The sequence below is a fragment of the Caretta caretta genome, chromosome 2 (assembly GCF_965140235.1).
Source record: "Caretta caretta isolate rCarCar2 chromosome 2, rCarCar1.hap1, whole genome shotgun sequence".
In the NCBI taxonomy this organism is placed as follows: domain Eukaryota; kingdom Metazoa; phylum Chordata; order Testudines; family Cheloniidae; genus Caretta; species Caretta caretta.
The window spans coordinates 142,978,400-142,993,891 of record NC_134207.1 but is presented as its reverse complement, the minus strand read 5'-3'; the positions used below and the strand labels follow the sequence as shown (position 1 = coordinate 142,993,891).

Here is a 15,492-nt window from a genome sequence, read left to right as displayed (position 1 = left end):
TGTGGACACCAGAACTGGACACGGTATTCCAGCAGTGGTTTGCGCCCATGCCAAATACAGGGGTAATATAACCTTCCTACTCCTACCTGAGATTCCCCTGTTTAGGCATTTTATGACCACAACGTCGCACTGGGAGCTCATGTTCAGCTAATTATTCACTACAACCCCCAAATCTTTTTCAGAGTCACTGCTTACCAGGATAGTATCCCAAATCTTATATAAATGACCTATGTTCTTTGTTCCTACATGTATAATTTTACATTTGCCTATTTTACCAAGCAATCCAGGTCACTTTGTATCAGTGACCTATCCTCTTCATTATTTACCTCTCCCTTAATCTTTTTGTCATCTGCAAACTTTATCAGTGATGATTTTATGTTTTCTTCCAGATCACCTGATAAATTTAATTTATGCAATATTAATTTTGGATTGTTCTAGTTTTTTAATCAAACGGTGCAGTACTAAGTCAAATATCATACAGAAGTCTAAGTGTATTACATCAACACTATTACCTTTTGTCATAAATATAAAGGGAAGGGTAAACACCTTTAAAATCCCTCCTGGCCAGAGAAAAAACCCTTTCACCTGTAAAGCGTTAAGAAGCTAAAATAACCTCGCTGGCACCTGACCAAAATGACCAATGAGGAGACAAGATACTTTCAAAAGCTGGGGGGAGGGAGAAGCAAAGCCTCTCTCTCTCTGTCTGTGTGATACTTTTGCCGGGGTCAGAACAGGAATGGAGTCTTAGAACTTAGTAAGTAATTTAGCTAGAGATGCATTAGATTCTGATTTCTTTAAATGGCTGAGAAAATAAGCTGTGCTGAATGGAATGCAGATTCCTGGTTTTGTGTCTTTTTGTGACTTAAGGTTTTGCCTAGAGGGATTCTCTATGTTTTGAATCTAATTACCCTGTAAGGTATTTACCATCCTGATTTTACAGAGATAATTCTTTTTACTTTTTCTTCTATTAAAATTCTTCTTTTAAGAATCTGATTGCTTTTTCATTGTTCTTAAGATCCAAGGGTTTGGGTCTGTGGTCACCTATGCAAATTGGTGAGGAAATTGCAAATTGCTATCAAGCCTTCCCCAGGAAAGGGGGTGTAAGCGTTGGGAGAATTTGGGGGGGAAAGATGTTTCCAAATGGGCTCTTTCCCAGTTATATACCTGTTAGACATTTGGTGGTGGCAGCGATAAAGTCCAAGGGCAAAAGGTAAAATAGTTTTTACCTTGGGGAAGTTTTAACCTAAGCTGGTAAAAGTAAGCTTAGGAGGTTTTCATGCAGGTCCCCACATCTGTACGCTAGAGTTCAGAGTGGTGAAGGAATCTTGACACCTTTATCAACCAAATTTGTAATTTCATTAAAAATATCAATTAAGTTTGACAGGATCTATTTTCCATAAACCCACGTTGTTTGGCATTAATTATATTACTCTCCTTTAATTCTTGATCATCAAGTTCTGTATCAACTGCTCCATTATCTTGTCTGGGATTGATGTGAGGCTGATAGCCCTATAATTTGGTCCATCACAATCCATCTTTCAAGTTAGAAGGTGCCAGGCGTGCATTCTGGGAAACAATTTCCAAAAAAGGGCAGCATAAAAGCAAGAGGCATTGTCTGGTGGGACACTTTGCATATGCCTGGGGCTGGCCATGCCTATTGTGCTCCAAGAACAGCAGTATTCTTGTAAAATCTGAAACCACTTTGAAAGGGACATGATCAGGTCAGTAACACACGAATGGGAACACAGTATAGTGAAGTTTACTGAAATGAGTTTGGAACGGCTACATTACTCTCAAATATAGTAAAGAAGTGGTGGAATGAGAAGCATCCTGCACAGCTGTCTTTTGCATCTGGACAGCTCCTCCAAGGCAGTTTCCATAGCTTCTGTGATTTGGCTCCCTTCTGCACTGTGCAGCAGAGTTGTTGTGAGTGATTTCACTTATTCTTTAAAAGTAAATGATCTTACCTGGTATGAAGTTAGAATCGAAAATACAAGCTTGACTCTCAGTGGTGTTCCCAGAACACTGGTTGCCCACCGGAAATAAAATGATACACTGACGAACACGGAACTGGACTCCAGATGAATCACAATCAGACCACTCAGACCAGTCGGACCAGTTGTCTGTATTAGTTATAAGGAGAAGGAAATATTGGAAATAAGTTGTGCAAATGAACCACATCAGAATGAAAAATTAAATGTCTTCCTATAAATAAGTACAGGATACATGCCAGATCTTCAGCTCATGTAAACTGGCATAGTTCCATTGACTTCAGTGAAACTATGTCAATTCACATCAGCTGATCATTTGTCCCATATATGGCGAAGACCACAAAAAATGCAACCTTCCCTCTGAAATTGACAGTTCAGTATTGTAAATGTTCTACAGGATGTCACGTTCATCACAGCAATATTGCATTTCCCCCCACTGTACTTGTGTGCATGAGTGTGCAATAAAAAGTCTAACTATGTTGCCTTAAGTTTATCACAGGCCTTCAAGGCAGACAATGCCAGTTTGTTAATTTAGGTAACTGACCAGTAGCAACGTAGACCTATAGAAATGTTTTCCAGGCAGGGCCGTCCCTAGACATTGTGGTGCCCTAGGCAGCCCCCCTGAGAGGGGGGAGGGGCTGACCCTAGGCCTCCACCAGGGACTGCGCCCAAGATCTGTGGGGGGGGCAGGAGCAGGCTTGGCGGGCAGGAGGGAAACCATCCCACAGCATGAGCCAGTGGAGTGGAGCGGGTTGGGGATGGGTTGTTCCACTTCCTAGCGCCCAGTGATTGCAGGGCACGCCCGACCCTGCACTCACAGTGCGGTGGGAAGTGGAGTGACATGACCCCAACCCGCTCCACTCTGCTCTCCTGGTGCCCAGACTTGGGGGTAGGGGGAACCGCCTCCCAGAACCCACCGGCGACGCAGCTGGAAGCTGGCACAGCAGAGCAAGCTGGGGCTGGGTTGCTCCACTTCCCGCCGCCTGGTGAGTGCGGCGTGCGCCCGACCCCTGCTGCAGCCCCCAGGACGTAGCTTAGGGGAAGGGGCAGAGCAGGGGTGGGAAGAGTTGGGGCGGAGGCTTTGGGGAAGAGGCGAGGCGGAGCGGGGCAGCTTTCCTGGCCAGCTCAGCCGGACGGGGGATTGGGCTGGCCATTGGAGCAGCACGCAAATTTCCTGGTGCCCTATGCAGCTGCGTAGTTTGCATATGGATAAGGACGGCCCTGGTTCCAGGTTTGATGCAAGATGTTAGTTTAAATTAAAAAAAACCCAGCCACCTTCTTGTTACTCTGGCCTTGTTCTTCACTTCTGAAATCGTAAGGCACTCTTCTATATCTCAGATCAGATCTCCAGGTTCCTTCTCTGTATCAGGTTTGGATCATTGTCAGCCTCTGTTTCTTTTTTAGCTTTGTTCTTCTGTCTATCTAATTTTATTTAATGGATTTTTATTTTCACACCATGCTATCTCTGTGTGATCTCAGGATATTGCTCTTAAATGAAGTGAATTTATCTGATCCATATTAGATACTGTGTGTTTACTCATCTAACGTCTTTCTTACAGTACATGAGTAAGTCCTGTCTTCTTAGGACTTCTTACTTCTTCTTAGTAAGGCACTTTTCTAGGGTTGGTGTACAGTAGTAGATAGAGGGCTGTAAAAATCATTTGTTTCACTTTCCAGGAGTTCGTGGAAACAGATACACTTATTCAACAACTAAGTTATGCTTGTGTTTCTGGTTTGAGTTAAATCAATCCAATAACCCAAAGCAAAACTTAGATCTCACTATCAAATTTCACCTAGTTTTGTGTCAAAACCAGGCAGATTCAAAAATGTCACATGATTTCAAATGCAAAACTATAAAGCAGCCTCATTCTACTGCAAAGTGGACCCAAGTTCATTCAAAATAAATTTAGGGTAATTTGAAAGGGTTGTGAATCTTTTGGAGGAAGCAGTCTGATTTTTAAATGAAAAACCTGAAACCAGAAGAGTCTCACATGGTTTCAGCTTTTACTGTGAATATTCTGCATAACTCTAGCATATAGTACTCATATTTACAAATTACCATTCTACTATCTCAAACAATAAAATAAAGTCCTAAATCACTTTAAAAAAGTATGCTATAATATCTAATAGTGAATGTTTTCAGACTGCATTTTTGTAAAGCTTAGTTCAGGGTGCTGTGTATAACATAGCATTGTTGCTTATCTGCTCCCTAATTAAAATTATGTTTTAAATAAATGGGGTGGGGGAGATGGAAATAATTTTAGGGTATTAAGTAAAATTCAAAAGAAATGTAAGGCTGTGCTCACACTGCTGCAAGTTTAAAGTCATTCTGTAAGGTTAAAAATTTTAGCCCAGATCCTTGACCTTAGCTGAGAAGCATATAGATCTCTGAAACAGAAGCCTATGCACATCCCCAATCCTGAGCTGGCTATGTTATATCAAAAAAACATGGGTAAATCTGGTGGAAGCATACTAATTTTGATTACTCCCTCTAGAATAAAACCCACCAAATTCCCTTGGTCATATATGGCTAAAAGCTCTATATTGGAGGCTAGGCCAATGATCAACAAAATGTATTCACCTTGTTTATCTGAATGTGAAATTATTCATGTATATTCAGGTATGTGTATATGGATGAGGACACTCTCACCTGTGCTGAATGACAGCTCTTTCCGCTACAGGCACATACAGTTATTTGGCATGAATGCTTGGAAAGAAGCACCAGTGCAAATAATACATGTGTATTACTTTGAGCATACAGCATCAAACTTTGACTTTTACTTCCTGTTTTGAAAGTAGGCACTCTACATGGAGTTACCTCACTGCTGTTCATCGCAAGTAAACTTAAAACCTGGCCATCTGGGGTTGCTTTGAGTCCAGACCTGCCTATACTGGGCCATTGAAACGGGTAAGAAACAGGTCTTATGGCCAAATAATCAAGATATTTTTTATCCTTATTTTACGGAGTGGCTTTAGTATGGTGTTTCTTGTCACATTCATTCACTGCCTCCACAATCAGGGAGTTGGATGCAGGATGGGTGGGAAAAAAATTCAGAGTCCTTAGCTGGGACATATTTTTATTGGTTCTTTTATATGTTGGTGGTATCATTGCTGGGCTCTGCCACATGGTCTTGTCAGGATCCAGTAGTGCCTCATTGATGGGCAGGGCAACATAGGCAGAAGGAGTCCATTGAAGGATATCCAGGAGTTTATGCAGCAATTCTTTGACTTCCTTCAAGGGGATCTGTAAAGAGTCTACATAATGTTTAATTAACCCCCGGAAATCTCATAAATCATCAGCTATAGAAGGTGGGGGAGGCATAACCATCTCATCTGGGGAAGAAAAAGAAATATTTGTCTGTGAGGTAGCCTTCTTATCTGCTCTGGCCTCCTGCTTCTCGAAGGATACTTGAACCTGAGGAAGGTGAGGAGGGATAGACAGAGTAGAAGAATTTCTTCTTCTGTAGCCCTCCACAAGACATTAGAGGCGCCCCCCCCAAAACTGTTGGCGATATGGCAACTGAAGGGGTCCATAGGACATGAGGTGTGGCATCACTGTGCTTGAACCAGATTGTGGGGGCATGTGCTTGTCTTTGATGTAACTCTTCTTTTTCCTCAAAGGTAGGAGAAAGGAACTCAGCCAAGAGTACATCTTTATCAAGCGGGGGAGCTCCACCACTCTCCAAAGATGTCAGAGAGTCAAACGGTACTGGGGAAAGGTCCAATCTTGATGAGCATGCTTGTGTTAGTACAGATAATCTTTCGGTACCCACTAGCAGGGGATACTCCGGTTTAGCTGAAAAAATTACATCTCTGGAATATCTGAATTCCTGTAGTACTGGGTAAGTTTGAAGTATGGGGCTATGTTCCACTGTCAGTACCAAGGACATAAGCTGCTCCATCTGCACTCTTTTGGTAGATATAGTTGGTATCAAGGAGGATGTCTTAGGAAATGTCAGGATCATAGGAGAGGCATGGCTACTGGTACTAAGGATGTCTTGGAAGTCAATATAGGTACAGATAGTACCAAGGGCATTGTAGGCACTACCTTCTTAGAAGAGGAGTCTTAGATTCCTGTGCTGCTAAGTTCTGCTTCTTCAGCACAGATGGTCTCGGAACTCAAGCATGTTTGGTGCCCTGTTCTTAGAAGAGCCCGGAGCCCTGGGCATGAGGTTGGTACTGACAGTGCCTGAAGCCTCAGTAGTATCCAGCGTGGGTCTCCAAAACGGACTGACTTGGAGGACACTGAGACTTTTTTGAAGTAGACCCCTTCTGAGGAGAATGAGCTATATTTTCATGGGGCTTCTCAAAGGCTTTACCTTGGGCAGATTCAGGTGAATGTGCTGAAATTGAAGAGGCACCATACTCACTCTGATGCTAATGTCCAGGGGGCATCCTGGCTTGGATCTGAGGCTGGATGGAGAGAGACTTCCATCATCAAGACAATGAGCCTTATCTCTCAATTCTTCCTAGCCCTGCCTTTAAAAGCACAGCAAATGGAGCACTTTGGGGGAACAATGAAACTCCCTCAGGCAGCAGATACAAAGGGGAGTGCTTGTCAGTAACTGGGATAGCTTCCTGGAAAGAGAGGCACCATTTGAAGCCCAGTGAGCCACGGAATACCCCAGCACAATGGTGATCTGAGGAGAAAGTTCCCAGTCCCCAGTGGGGAAGGAATTTAGACTGACCCCTCTAAAACAAACAGAAAAAGAAAGAAAGAACAATTAATTAGAGTCGTTCATGGTTCTGAGTAGAAAGGCACACTAATGCGCCATCTCAGGTGAAGGTGATTGAGAAGGAACTTAGGGCGGTTCAATCTCATAGCCCTATCTAGCCTCAGTGCGGGGCATGAGGACATGTAGGGCACATGCACAGGTCCAACAGGCACTACTACCAAAAATCTGTGATCAAAAACATGTAGTGTAAGTGCACCTGAAGTTGAGCACCTATCTGTACACTAAGTGAAGAAGAATCAATGTTTATCCACATTCTTCTCCAACAGAACTGTGCATTTCTTTCTAAAAATTCAATTTTTCTTTTCCATTATTTGTGTGTGTGAGTGACTGGTCCAAGGACAGCATGTTGTTTCTCTCTTCATGCTGCCACAAATACATTATTCTAAGTACCCAATATTATTGTGTGCAATACTACAAATTATAGACACCATTGCTCCAGATAACATTCAGTGATATGCCGTACATAGAGAATTACTGATCAATGGTATAGACATTCCATTCATTGAAGTAAGATTTTGTTTAGTTAAAATTAAAAGATAGGAATATAAAGTTGAAAAGACAGTTTGAGAAACAGCTATTGTGCATAAACCATTCTGTAATTGTTTTTCAAGTGTAAATGTCTTGGTCACTTCCAGTTGTAACTGACATTTAAAAAACAAAACAAAACCTCAACACCTCCTGAGGATCAGCAGCATGTAAAATTTAATTTTCTGTTAAATTTTGGCAAAATAAAACTGTTTGAAATTGCAAGAGCCTTTTTTTTTCTTGTTCACCACTTGAACAATTATCATCATTATTCTCTTGTATTAAAAATTCCACCTGGGTTTGTAATTTCCAGATGCCAAGTTTCAACCAAAGATCTGTTTGAAATGACTATATTCCTTTCCCTCTTAAATCTGAGATTTGTACACTTGTTTTAAAAATACAGGCTCTCTGTCCTGCAAACTGATTAGTATAGGTATACCCCTGTGCCTGTGGGTGTTCCCCTCAAAGTCAATATGGCCCTGCACGCATGCAGCGGTCTGTGCACATGGAGCAGTTTACAGCAGCCAGATCAGTTTTGGCCCATAATGTGTAATAAGAACAGTAAAAGAGAGCTCTGAAAAAGCAGCTACTGCATATGGCAATGGCTACTTTTCAAACTAAATCACAGCTAGTTAGAAGACATATTTGTTTGTGAGGGGGAGACAGAAGAAAACAAACTGCAAATTTTCATCTAAAATAAGGTTGGTTTTTAGTTAGATTTGAATATTAGACAAAGCAAGAGGTATGTGAGACTTGTGTCACTCTGATGATTAAAAAGGCTGTAATGTAGATGATATATGATTTTTGTTGGAAAAAATAGATTAACAATCAAGTCATAATAAGCTAAAGAGCACAAGTTATAATTGCCTGAAAACCGGGGTTGCTAATGGAAATGCTAACAGACCATTAACAATAGCTGCACTGTAAGAGAAACCACTATAATAATACTGGAAACAGCACAAGAAACATGACAGTTCTGACCTTTTAAAAATGCCTTAAGGATCTGAGGCTGCTGTGATAATTTTAAGTACATATATGAGCCATCCCTCTTGAGGAATCCAATCAATTACAGAGTTCTATTTTCACTTTTTAAAACCCAAGGTGGAGAGTAAAGTTTGCTGTAATTTTGACAGAGTAGGTGCTATTTTATTCCACGGCAAGTCATGAAGTACTTAGAAAGGGAAATTACTTGTAATTGTAGTTTGGGTAATAGCATCTATAAATTCACACTCTTGGGTCTTGCATGCTCATGTGCATGACCTCATCACATGAGAAATAAGTTTATGCCATAAAGTTTATAAACCCCTCAATCAAGCAGGTAATGCAACAGAACATTATTGCTGCTAGCAGACATTACTTTTTTCCAATAATCAAGAACAGAAGGTGTTAACAATAACCTATAAACCAGCAAGACATAAAAGCTTTCCCAGTGGTTCCTGTGCCTTGACTTATCTTTTTATGTTACTTTTTACTTTCTACTTCTTTTATTAGTCCTTTTATTTTCCTTGTTTTGCAAAGATTTAATATTTCACAAGACCACTTGGCAAGGGTCAAGACAATCAAAATGACAGAAAATATCATGGTCCACTTCCATGATGATTACATATAGATATTACAGTAATGCCCAGAGGCCCCAAAGTGATGTACAAGTATGTACAAAGATGCAGTTCCTGCCCCAAAGGTCTTACAATCTAGGAAAGCATTTTAAAGGATTAACATTTTTGTAAATGTGAAAATAGATTGCACTAAACTTTGTTCCCATATCTTACTTTAGAAGAGCTCAGATATAATTTTTAAATCAAAACGTCTTTTTTTTCAGATCAGGAGCTAGGTAGGTCCTCAGGTGGTGAGAACTGATACAACTCCATTGAAGTCTTCAGCATTACATTGAGTTACATCAGCTGAGGATCTAGAGCCTCCAAACTTCTGCTTGCCCTACAACACCCAGTACTACAACTGAAGTGTTTGTTGTGCTGTTATAGCTAAAAATCTCTCAAGGCATCAATCTTTTGTGTACAGAACTACACCATTTTAAATTGCATTGACCTGAAACCTGCAAACTAAACTGATAGCCTCTTAAAAATTCATTTAACATGACATTAGGGCTATCTCCTGTGGGCCAAATTCTGCCCTTAGATGTACAATCACAGCAAATTCATTGTAAGCTGATGTGCATGTATCAGAGGACAGAAAGAATTTGCTCCTAGATGTTTAATAGGTTGATAAAAGCAAAATGTACTTTACTGAACAGGTTGAGCGATAGCAGCCCTATTTTATGGTATATTCAAAGCAAAGCAGTACTGTATGGATTTGCTGTACCTGGACAGGGTTGTGTGTTGCAAAGTGCCTCTTCAGTGTGAAGTCCAAGGCAGATGTCCCCTCCATAGGCTGGGGCTGGGTTTGTGCATGAGCGGGTCCTCATGTAATGTCCACCTCCACAAGTTGCTGAGCACTTTGACCATGATGACCAACAAGACCAACTTCCATCAACTGGAAAGAAATAACAACTCATTGTTCTAAGGGTACGTCTACACTATCCGCCAGATCAGCGGGTAGAGATCGATCTATCGGGGATCGATTTACCGCGTCTAGTGTAGACGCGATAAATCGATCCCCAATTGCTCTGCTGTCGATTCCTGTACTCCACTGCAACGAGAGGCGGAAGCAGAGTTGCTATTCTCGTAGCTGAAGTTGCGTATCTTAGGTCAATCCCCCAGTGTAGACCAGGCCTAAATCTCTGCATGGCTGAACCACTTAAATCAAGCTATCCTGTTTGTGTTCCAAGGGCATGAGTCAAAGTCTACTACAGTCAATGGAAGATTTTTACGCCCCACCTGGCAAATGGGATCAGGCTACGAAGCTTACTTTGCATTCTGAGATTTACAAAAGTATTGTCCAATGGAAGGAAGAGAAAGGAACTAGAGCCCTGTGTGGATACAAAATTTATGTTCGCGGATGCAGATATCCGTGGCTAAAAATAGGTATCTGCGAAGCTGCAGCGCTCTACCTGCGAAAGCAGCAGCATGTCGGGCCTCTACTCCCAGGAGCCAGTGCCCTGCACTGGTAGCTCCACCGGCGTGCCCGTTCCACTCACAGCCCCACCCCTAGCCCTGCCCATTGGAGCGGGCACCCACTCACCGGCAGCTGTCCCTAGTCGTGCTCATGTGTGCAAGCGGTTAGCTCAGCACCCAGGAGCCAGAGTTTGAGTGTGGAATGTGATGAGTTCTGTGCTGCTAACAGCTTCTGCCCTTGGGGCAGTGAGTTTGTTTATAAACAGAGGCAGGGTGATTACGATAACAAAAGGCTTGTCACGAAATTAAATGAAGGATCATTCGATGATCCTGAAAGCATTCCCAGGCAGTCCAGTTAAAAGAGAGAAAACAAAGGGTAGGTTGCACCATTTCAAAAAAGACACTAAAATGGGGGAGGGAAGGCGGGGGAGAGAGAGACAGAGTATAGAGAATGGCAATAAAAATGATTGGGGGTATGAAACAGCTTCATATGAGGAAAGATTAAAAGGACTGGGACAGAACGAGGAGTAATGGTCTCAAGCTGCAGTGGGGAAGGTTTAGATTGGATATTAGGAAAAACTTTTTCACTAAGAGGGTGGTGAAACACTGGAATGCGTTACCTAGGGAGGTGGTAGAATCTCCTTCCTTAGAGGTTTTTAAGGTCAGGCTTGACAAAGCCCTGGCTGGGATGATTTAACTGGGAATTGGTCCTGCTTCGAGCAGGGGGTTGGACTAGATGACCTTCTGGGGTCCCTTCCAACCCTGATATTCTATGATTCTATGATTCTATGTTCAGCTTGGGAAAGAGACGACTAAGGGGGGATATGATAGAGGTCTATAAAATTATGAATGATGTGGAGAAAGTGAATAAGGACACAGCTTGGCTGCCGTGGGTACTAAGCACCTGCTAATTTTTTCCCCATGGGTCCGCCAGCCTTGGAGCACCCACAGAGTCAGCACCTGAACTCTGAACAAGGAAGTGTTATTTACCCAAGAATCAGCGGTCACTCAAGGCTATTAATAGGTAACAGCTTTAATACAAATATAAGGAAGTACTTCACACAATGCACAGTCAACTGGTGGAACTTGGGTTTTAAAAAAGAACTGGATAAGTTCATGGACGATAGGTCCATCAATGACTATTAGCCAAGATGATCAGGGATGCAACTCAGTGCTCTGTGTGTCCCTTAATGTCTGACTGCCAGAAGCTGGGACTGGATCACAAGGGATGGATCACGCAATAAATTGCCCTGTTCTGTTCATTCCCTCTGAAACAACCAGCTCCAGCTACTGTTGGAAGACAGGATACTTAGTTAGATGGACCACTGGTCTGACCACTGGGGGAGGGAAAGCTCAGTGGTTTGAGCATTGGCCTGCTAAACCCAGGGTTGTGAGTTCAATCCTTGAGGGGGCCATTTAGGGATCTGGGGCAAAAATTGGGATTGGTCCTGCTTTGAACAGGGGGTTGGACTAGATGACCTCCTGAGGTCCCTTCCAACCCTGATATTCTATGATTCTATGACCCAGTATGGCCTTTATGTTCTTTATAGCACAACTGCAAAAGAATGTCTGAAGTTGAGGTTTCATAGAGATGGGCTGAGAGTGTGGGTTTTCGGTTTCAAAAACCAAAGCAGGTTTGGTCTGGATCTGGATTCCATTATATCCAAACCATGGAAATTGGAGGTGGCATGGATATTTAGCCCATCTCTGTTTTAAGCAGAAATATGCATATAGATACATTTAGGTTTCTGGTTTTAAGTTTAAAATGATATCACCCTCTCTTTTAATATTTACCTAAGAAAATAATTTGTATTGCCAACACGTCTGCTTATCTTTATAAAAATGCATAATAAAATACACACCGCTAATAGGTTAAGCCTATAATAAACAAAGCAGATTTGCCAGTTAATGATTTTACTGGGGTATTCCCTTTGTGACTCTGAAAATTGTTTACACAGTTTTAGTTTTCCCTGCCTACCAGTCTCATGCAGTCCCCAGACAGCTTTACAGCAGGGATTCTTGTTGGGCTGACAGATTGTACATGCATAACAAGAGCATGGTTCAAAAGATGCATAAAAGAGATTTACAAATACTTCTTGAAATATGTCCCCATTTTTCTGAAAAACAAATGTTACATAGCTGTAGCTTTAAATACATTTTCAGAACATAAGAACTGCTACATCGAAATACACTAATGATACATACCTAGTAAATACATATTGAATGTATATGTGCACAGCAGGTATTTATGCCTGCACATAACTTGACATAACTTTGTGTAAATACATGACTTATATCCATAAACTAGGCACATACAAATCTAAGTGTATGTAACCCACACACCTTCCGGGTGTGGTGCTCTGTCCCATCTAGTGGCACCAAGATTGCTTAGAAAGAGATTAATGAGTCTGCTCTACAGCCTTAGCTAACAACCATGTGGCTTTTAGCTCATGCAGTAGAGGCTCATGCATTTAGCTCCAGAGGTTCCCAGGTTTGATCCCACCTGCCGAGGACCAGGGTTTATTGGTGTTACGTGTACAACTGCACACACCTAACTTTGAAAATCAGGCGCCAACTGAATTTCCTTTTATAGGTATCCTTAAAAAGTGGATGTTTACCATCCACAGTAGTTAAATTTACCATAGCATTTGCAATATTTCCCACTCTAAGCATAGGGAATATCACACTTTATTAGAGGTAAATACTCCCATTGCCTTACACAATTTATTTTAATGGTTCATTCATTTTAATGCACTCTTTGGCAAACCTTAATTTATGGTTCATTGACATCACTGAATATAAAAATCTATGTACCTCTCAAACAATACTCCTTAATGAGTCCTTTTGAAGCTTTCTGTTCTAAGAAGTCAAAGAGTATTTAAAGGTGTAAAATCCTTTTCTTCAGTTTATTGATATGGCTCCGCATTAAAAAAAATACATATGTACTGTAATGCACTTATCAAAAAATATTCATATTTAAATCTTCCAGGTAGTGACATTGAAGAATACTTTAAATATATTGAGGACAGGTCATTTTGCTTGGAAAGCAAGTTACAGCACATACATATTTGCCAAGTCAAACAGAACTCATTGATATGGAAAAACTGTAGAGGCAGGAAAATGAGTTTAGAGGATCTTTTTATTTGGGTATCAATATCTGCCTGTGCAGCTACGCAGACAATCTTACATATAATGAATATTCAGCATCTCATGCTATTCAAGCAGGCAGTTTAGTAGTTTATACCTGCAGCTACTAGTCAAATGGGCCGTTAATAGAAGTAATTAGCATATGTAAAATTTCCTTTCTATAATGTTTTACAATGTGCACTTATTGTACTGAGTTACCTTGAAAAGCAACAAACCATACAGCCAACAAAGCACTATATAAAAAACAGTAATTGAGATATTTACGGTACTACGTAAGCCATTTCTGCAAAACGTTACTAGCTTGCCTGTTTTCCAGTAGCTCCTCAAAAAGAGACTATTCTGACTGATTGATCAGTCATCATTACTTCACCCACCTTGTCTCTCTAATATCCTGGGACCAACATGGCTACAACAACACTGCATACAGATTTCTGTTTTGTAACTAGAATTATTATAGGTATGTTATAAGCCTAGGAGAGGAGGCGGGAGATTGGACACAATATAACAGAATATGTGACAGAGGCTTAATTGTAGTTGTGCTAAAGGGCACCATTATAATATGTGCTGTCTTTTTTACCTATTTAGTCTGCCATCATAAATCTCTAGTCCCCAAAATAGCTGATGAGTCCCCTTTTCATATGTCTGGCTAAACTTTTTCTTCTTAACAATAGGGGATGATAAAGGAATCATCATGGTTAAATAAGATCAAAGGAGTGGGTGTTTACTGTATGAGATTTTACAGGACCTAAATAGAAATCTGTGGTTGCTTTCATCTTTCTATAATGTTGCTTAGCAACCTAGGACCATCTGTTTTCTCTTCCTTTGTTGTCCATGATGTAGAATCCTTAATGCTGATTCAGCCTTATTGACAAAAAATAAAGAATTATGAAGAAAGCTCCACACATCACATAATTTCTTTACATAACAGTACAGCAGAGCTATCGGATAAAAAAGGTAGTTAAAATAATTAATTACCTAATAATGGAAAATTGCTTTAAAATACTTCACAAGTATTCAGGTTGGTATGTTGTGTAACAAAGCCTTTTCAACAAGCCAGGGTGCTCTCAAAACAATGTTTTCTTTTATAGGGGTTGTATTTAGTTTTCCTGAGCAATCAGGCAACTCTCTGCTTAATAGCTGTTGTCTTGGTTAATAAATATTGCTCCACAAAGACAAGAAAAAAAAATCCTGGGGAAGAGGATGTTCCAGGGAAAAATAGTCTATAGAAATAGGACCTCCTGCGGCTCCAATAAAACATCCACACCACTTGCAATTTCCAAAAGACTATTAAGTAAATTGGCCATCCTTCCATGCACTTTGGGTTTTACAAAAGAGAGGAAGGAACAATGAGTAGAGAGGGTGATCCTCTTCATTCACAAAAATGTAGATAAAATTGTGAAAGTCGGGGTTTTGCACAGATTGGGCAGTGTCCTTCAGAACTGAAGCTTTCATATAAGTTATTTCTAGCCCTTCTGGGTACGAAGATAAATAAAAAGTTACTCATCTAAACGTTATCTTGTTGAGCACATAGCAAAAGAGAATGAATAACAGCAAGAAAGATTGGAGTCTTCTCTGTTCCTCTGAAAGAGAGTGAACTGATAGAGATTCACAGAAATGTAAATGGCATCACATGGCTAAGTGGAATTAGAATTTCGCACTAGCACAAATGTGGGATTTTGGGGTGTCTGGGAAAGTGGTGGATTGGAGACCTGACTTTCTGCTGTGCCCTTGTGGACTCCCAGATACAACCTGATTCCCAGTCCCTTCTTTCCAAGTCCCAATGGATATCACTGCATTTCCCCTGACCTGGGGAAAGAGCAAAAACAAAAAAAAAGTTTTTCACTCCCAGTTCACTGCTGCGTCAGTCAACATTCATAAAGGAAGTGTTGCATGCAGCAGACAGCTGACTCAGAGCAATGCAGCAGCAAGAAAGGCAAAGTAATGCCTGTAGGGGCAGTACAACAGTAAGAACTAAGGCCAAAGCCTTTAGGAAGGACTCTGATTGACTTAATGGTCTTTGGATCAGGTGAGAATAGCACAAAGCCCATTTTTTTCCTGGTGTATGAAGTTTCCCCAAGGATG

The 15,492-nt window shown here is 41.0% G+C and overlaps 1 protein-coding gene across 1 annotated transcript in view; it reads right to left on the bottom strand.

The window, feature by feature from the left end:
• Positions 1-15,492, bottom strand: part of SEMA5A (semaphorin 5A) — a 657,104-nt gene that overhangs the window by 36,116 nt on the left and 605,496 nt on the right. The window contains exons 18-19 of the mRNA XM_048839567.2: positions 9,572-9,742; positions 1,968-2,123 (exon numbers count right to left, since the gene is read on the bottom strand). Coding sequence (XP_048695524.2) covers positions 1,968-2,123; positions 9,572-9,742 — 327 coding nt within the window. The remainder of the gene's footprint in view (positions 1-1,967; positions 2,124-9,571; positions 9,743-15,492) is intronic.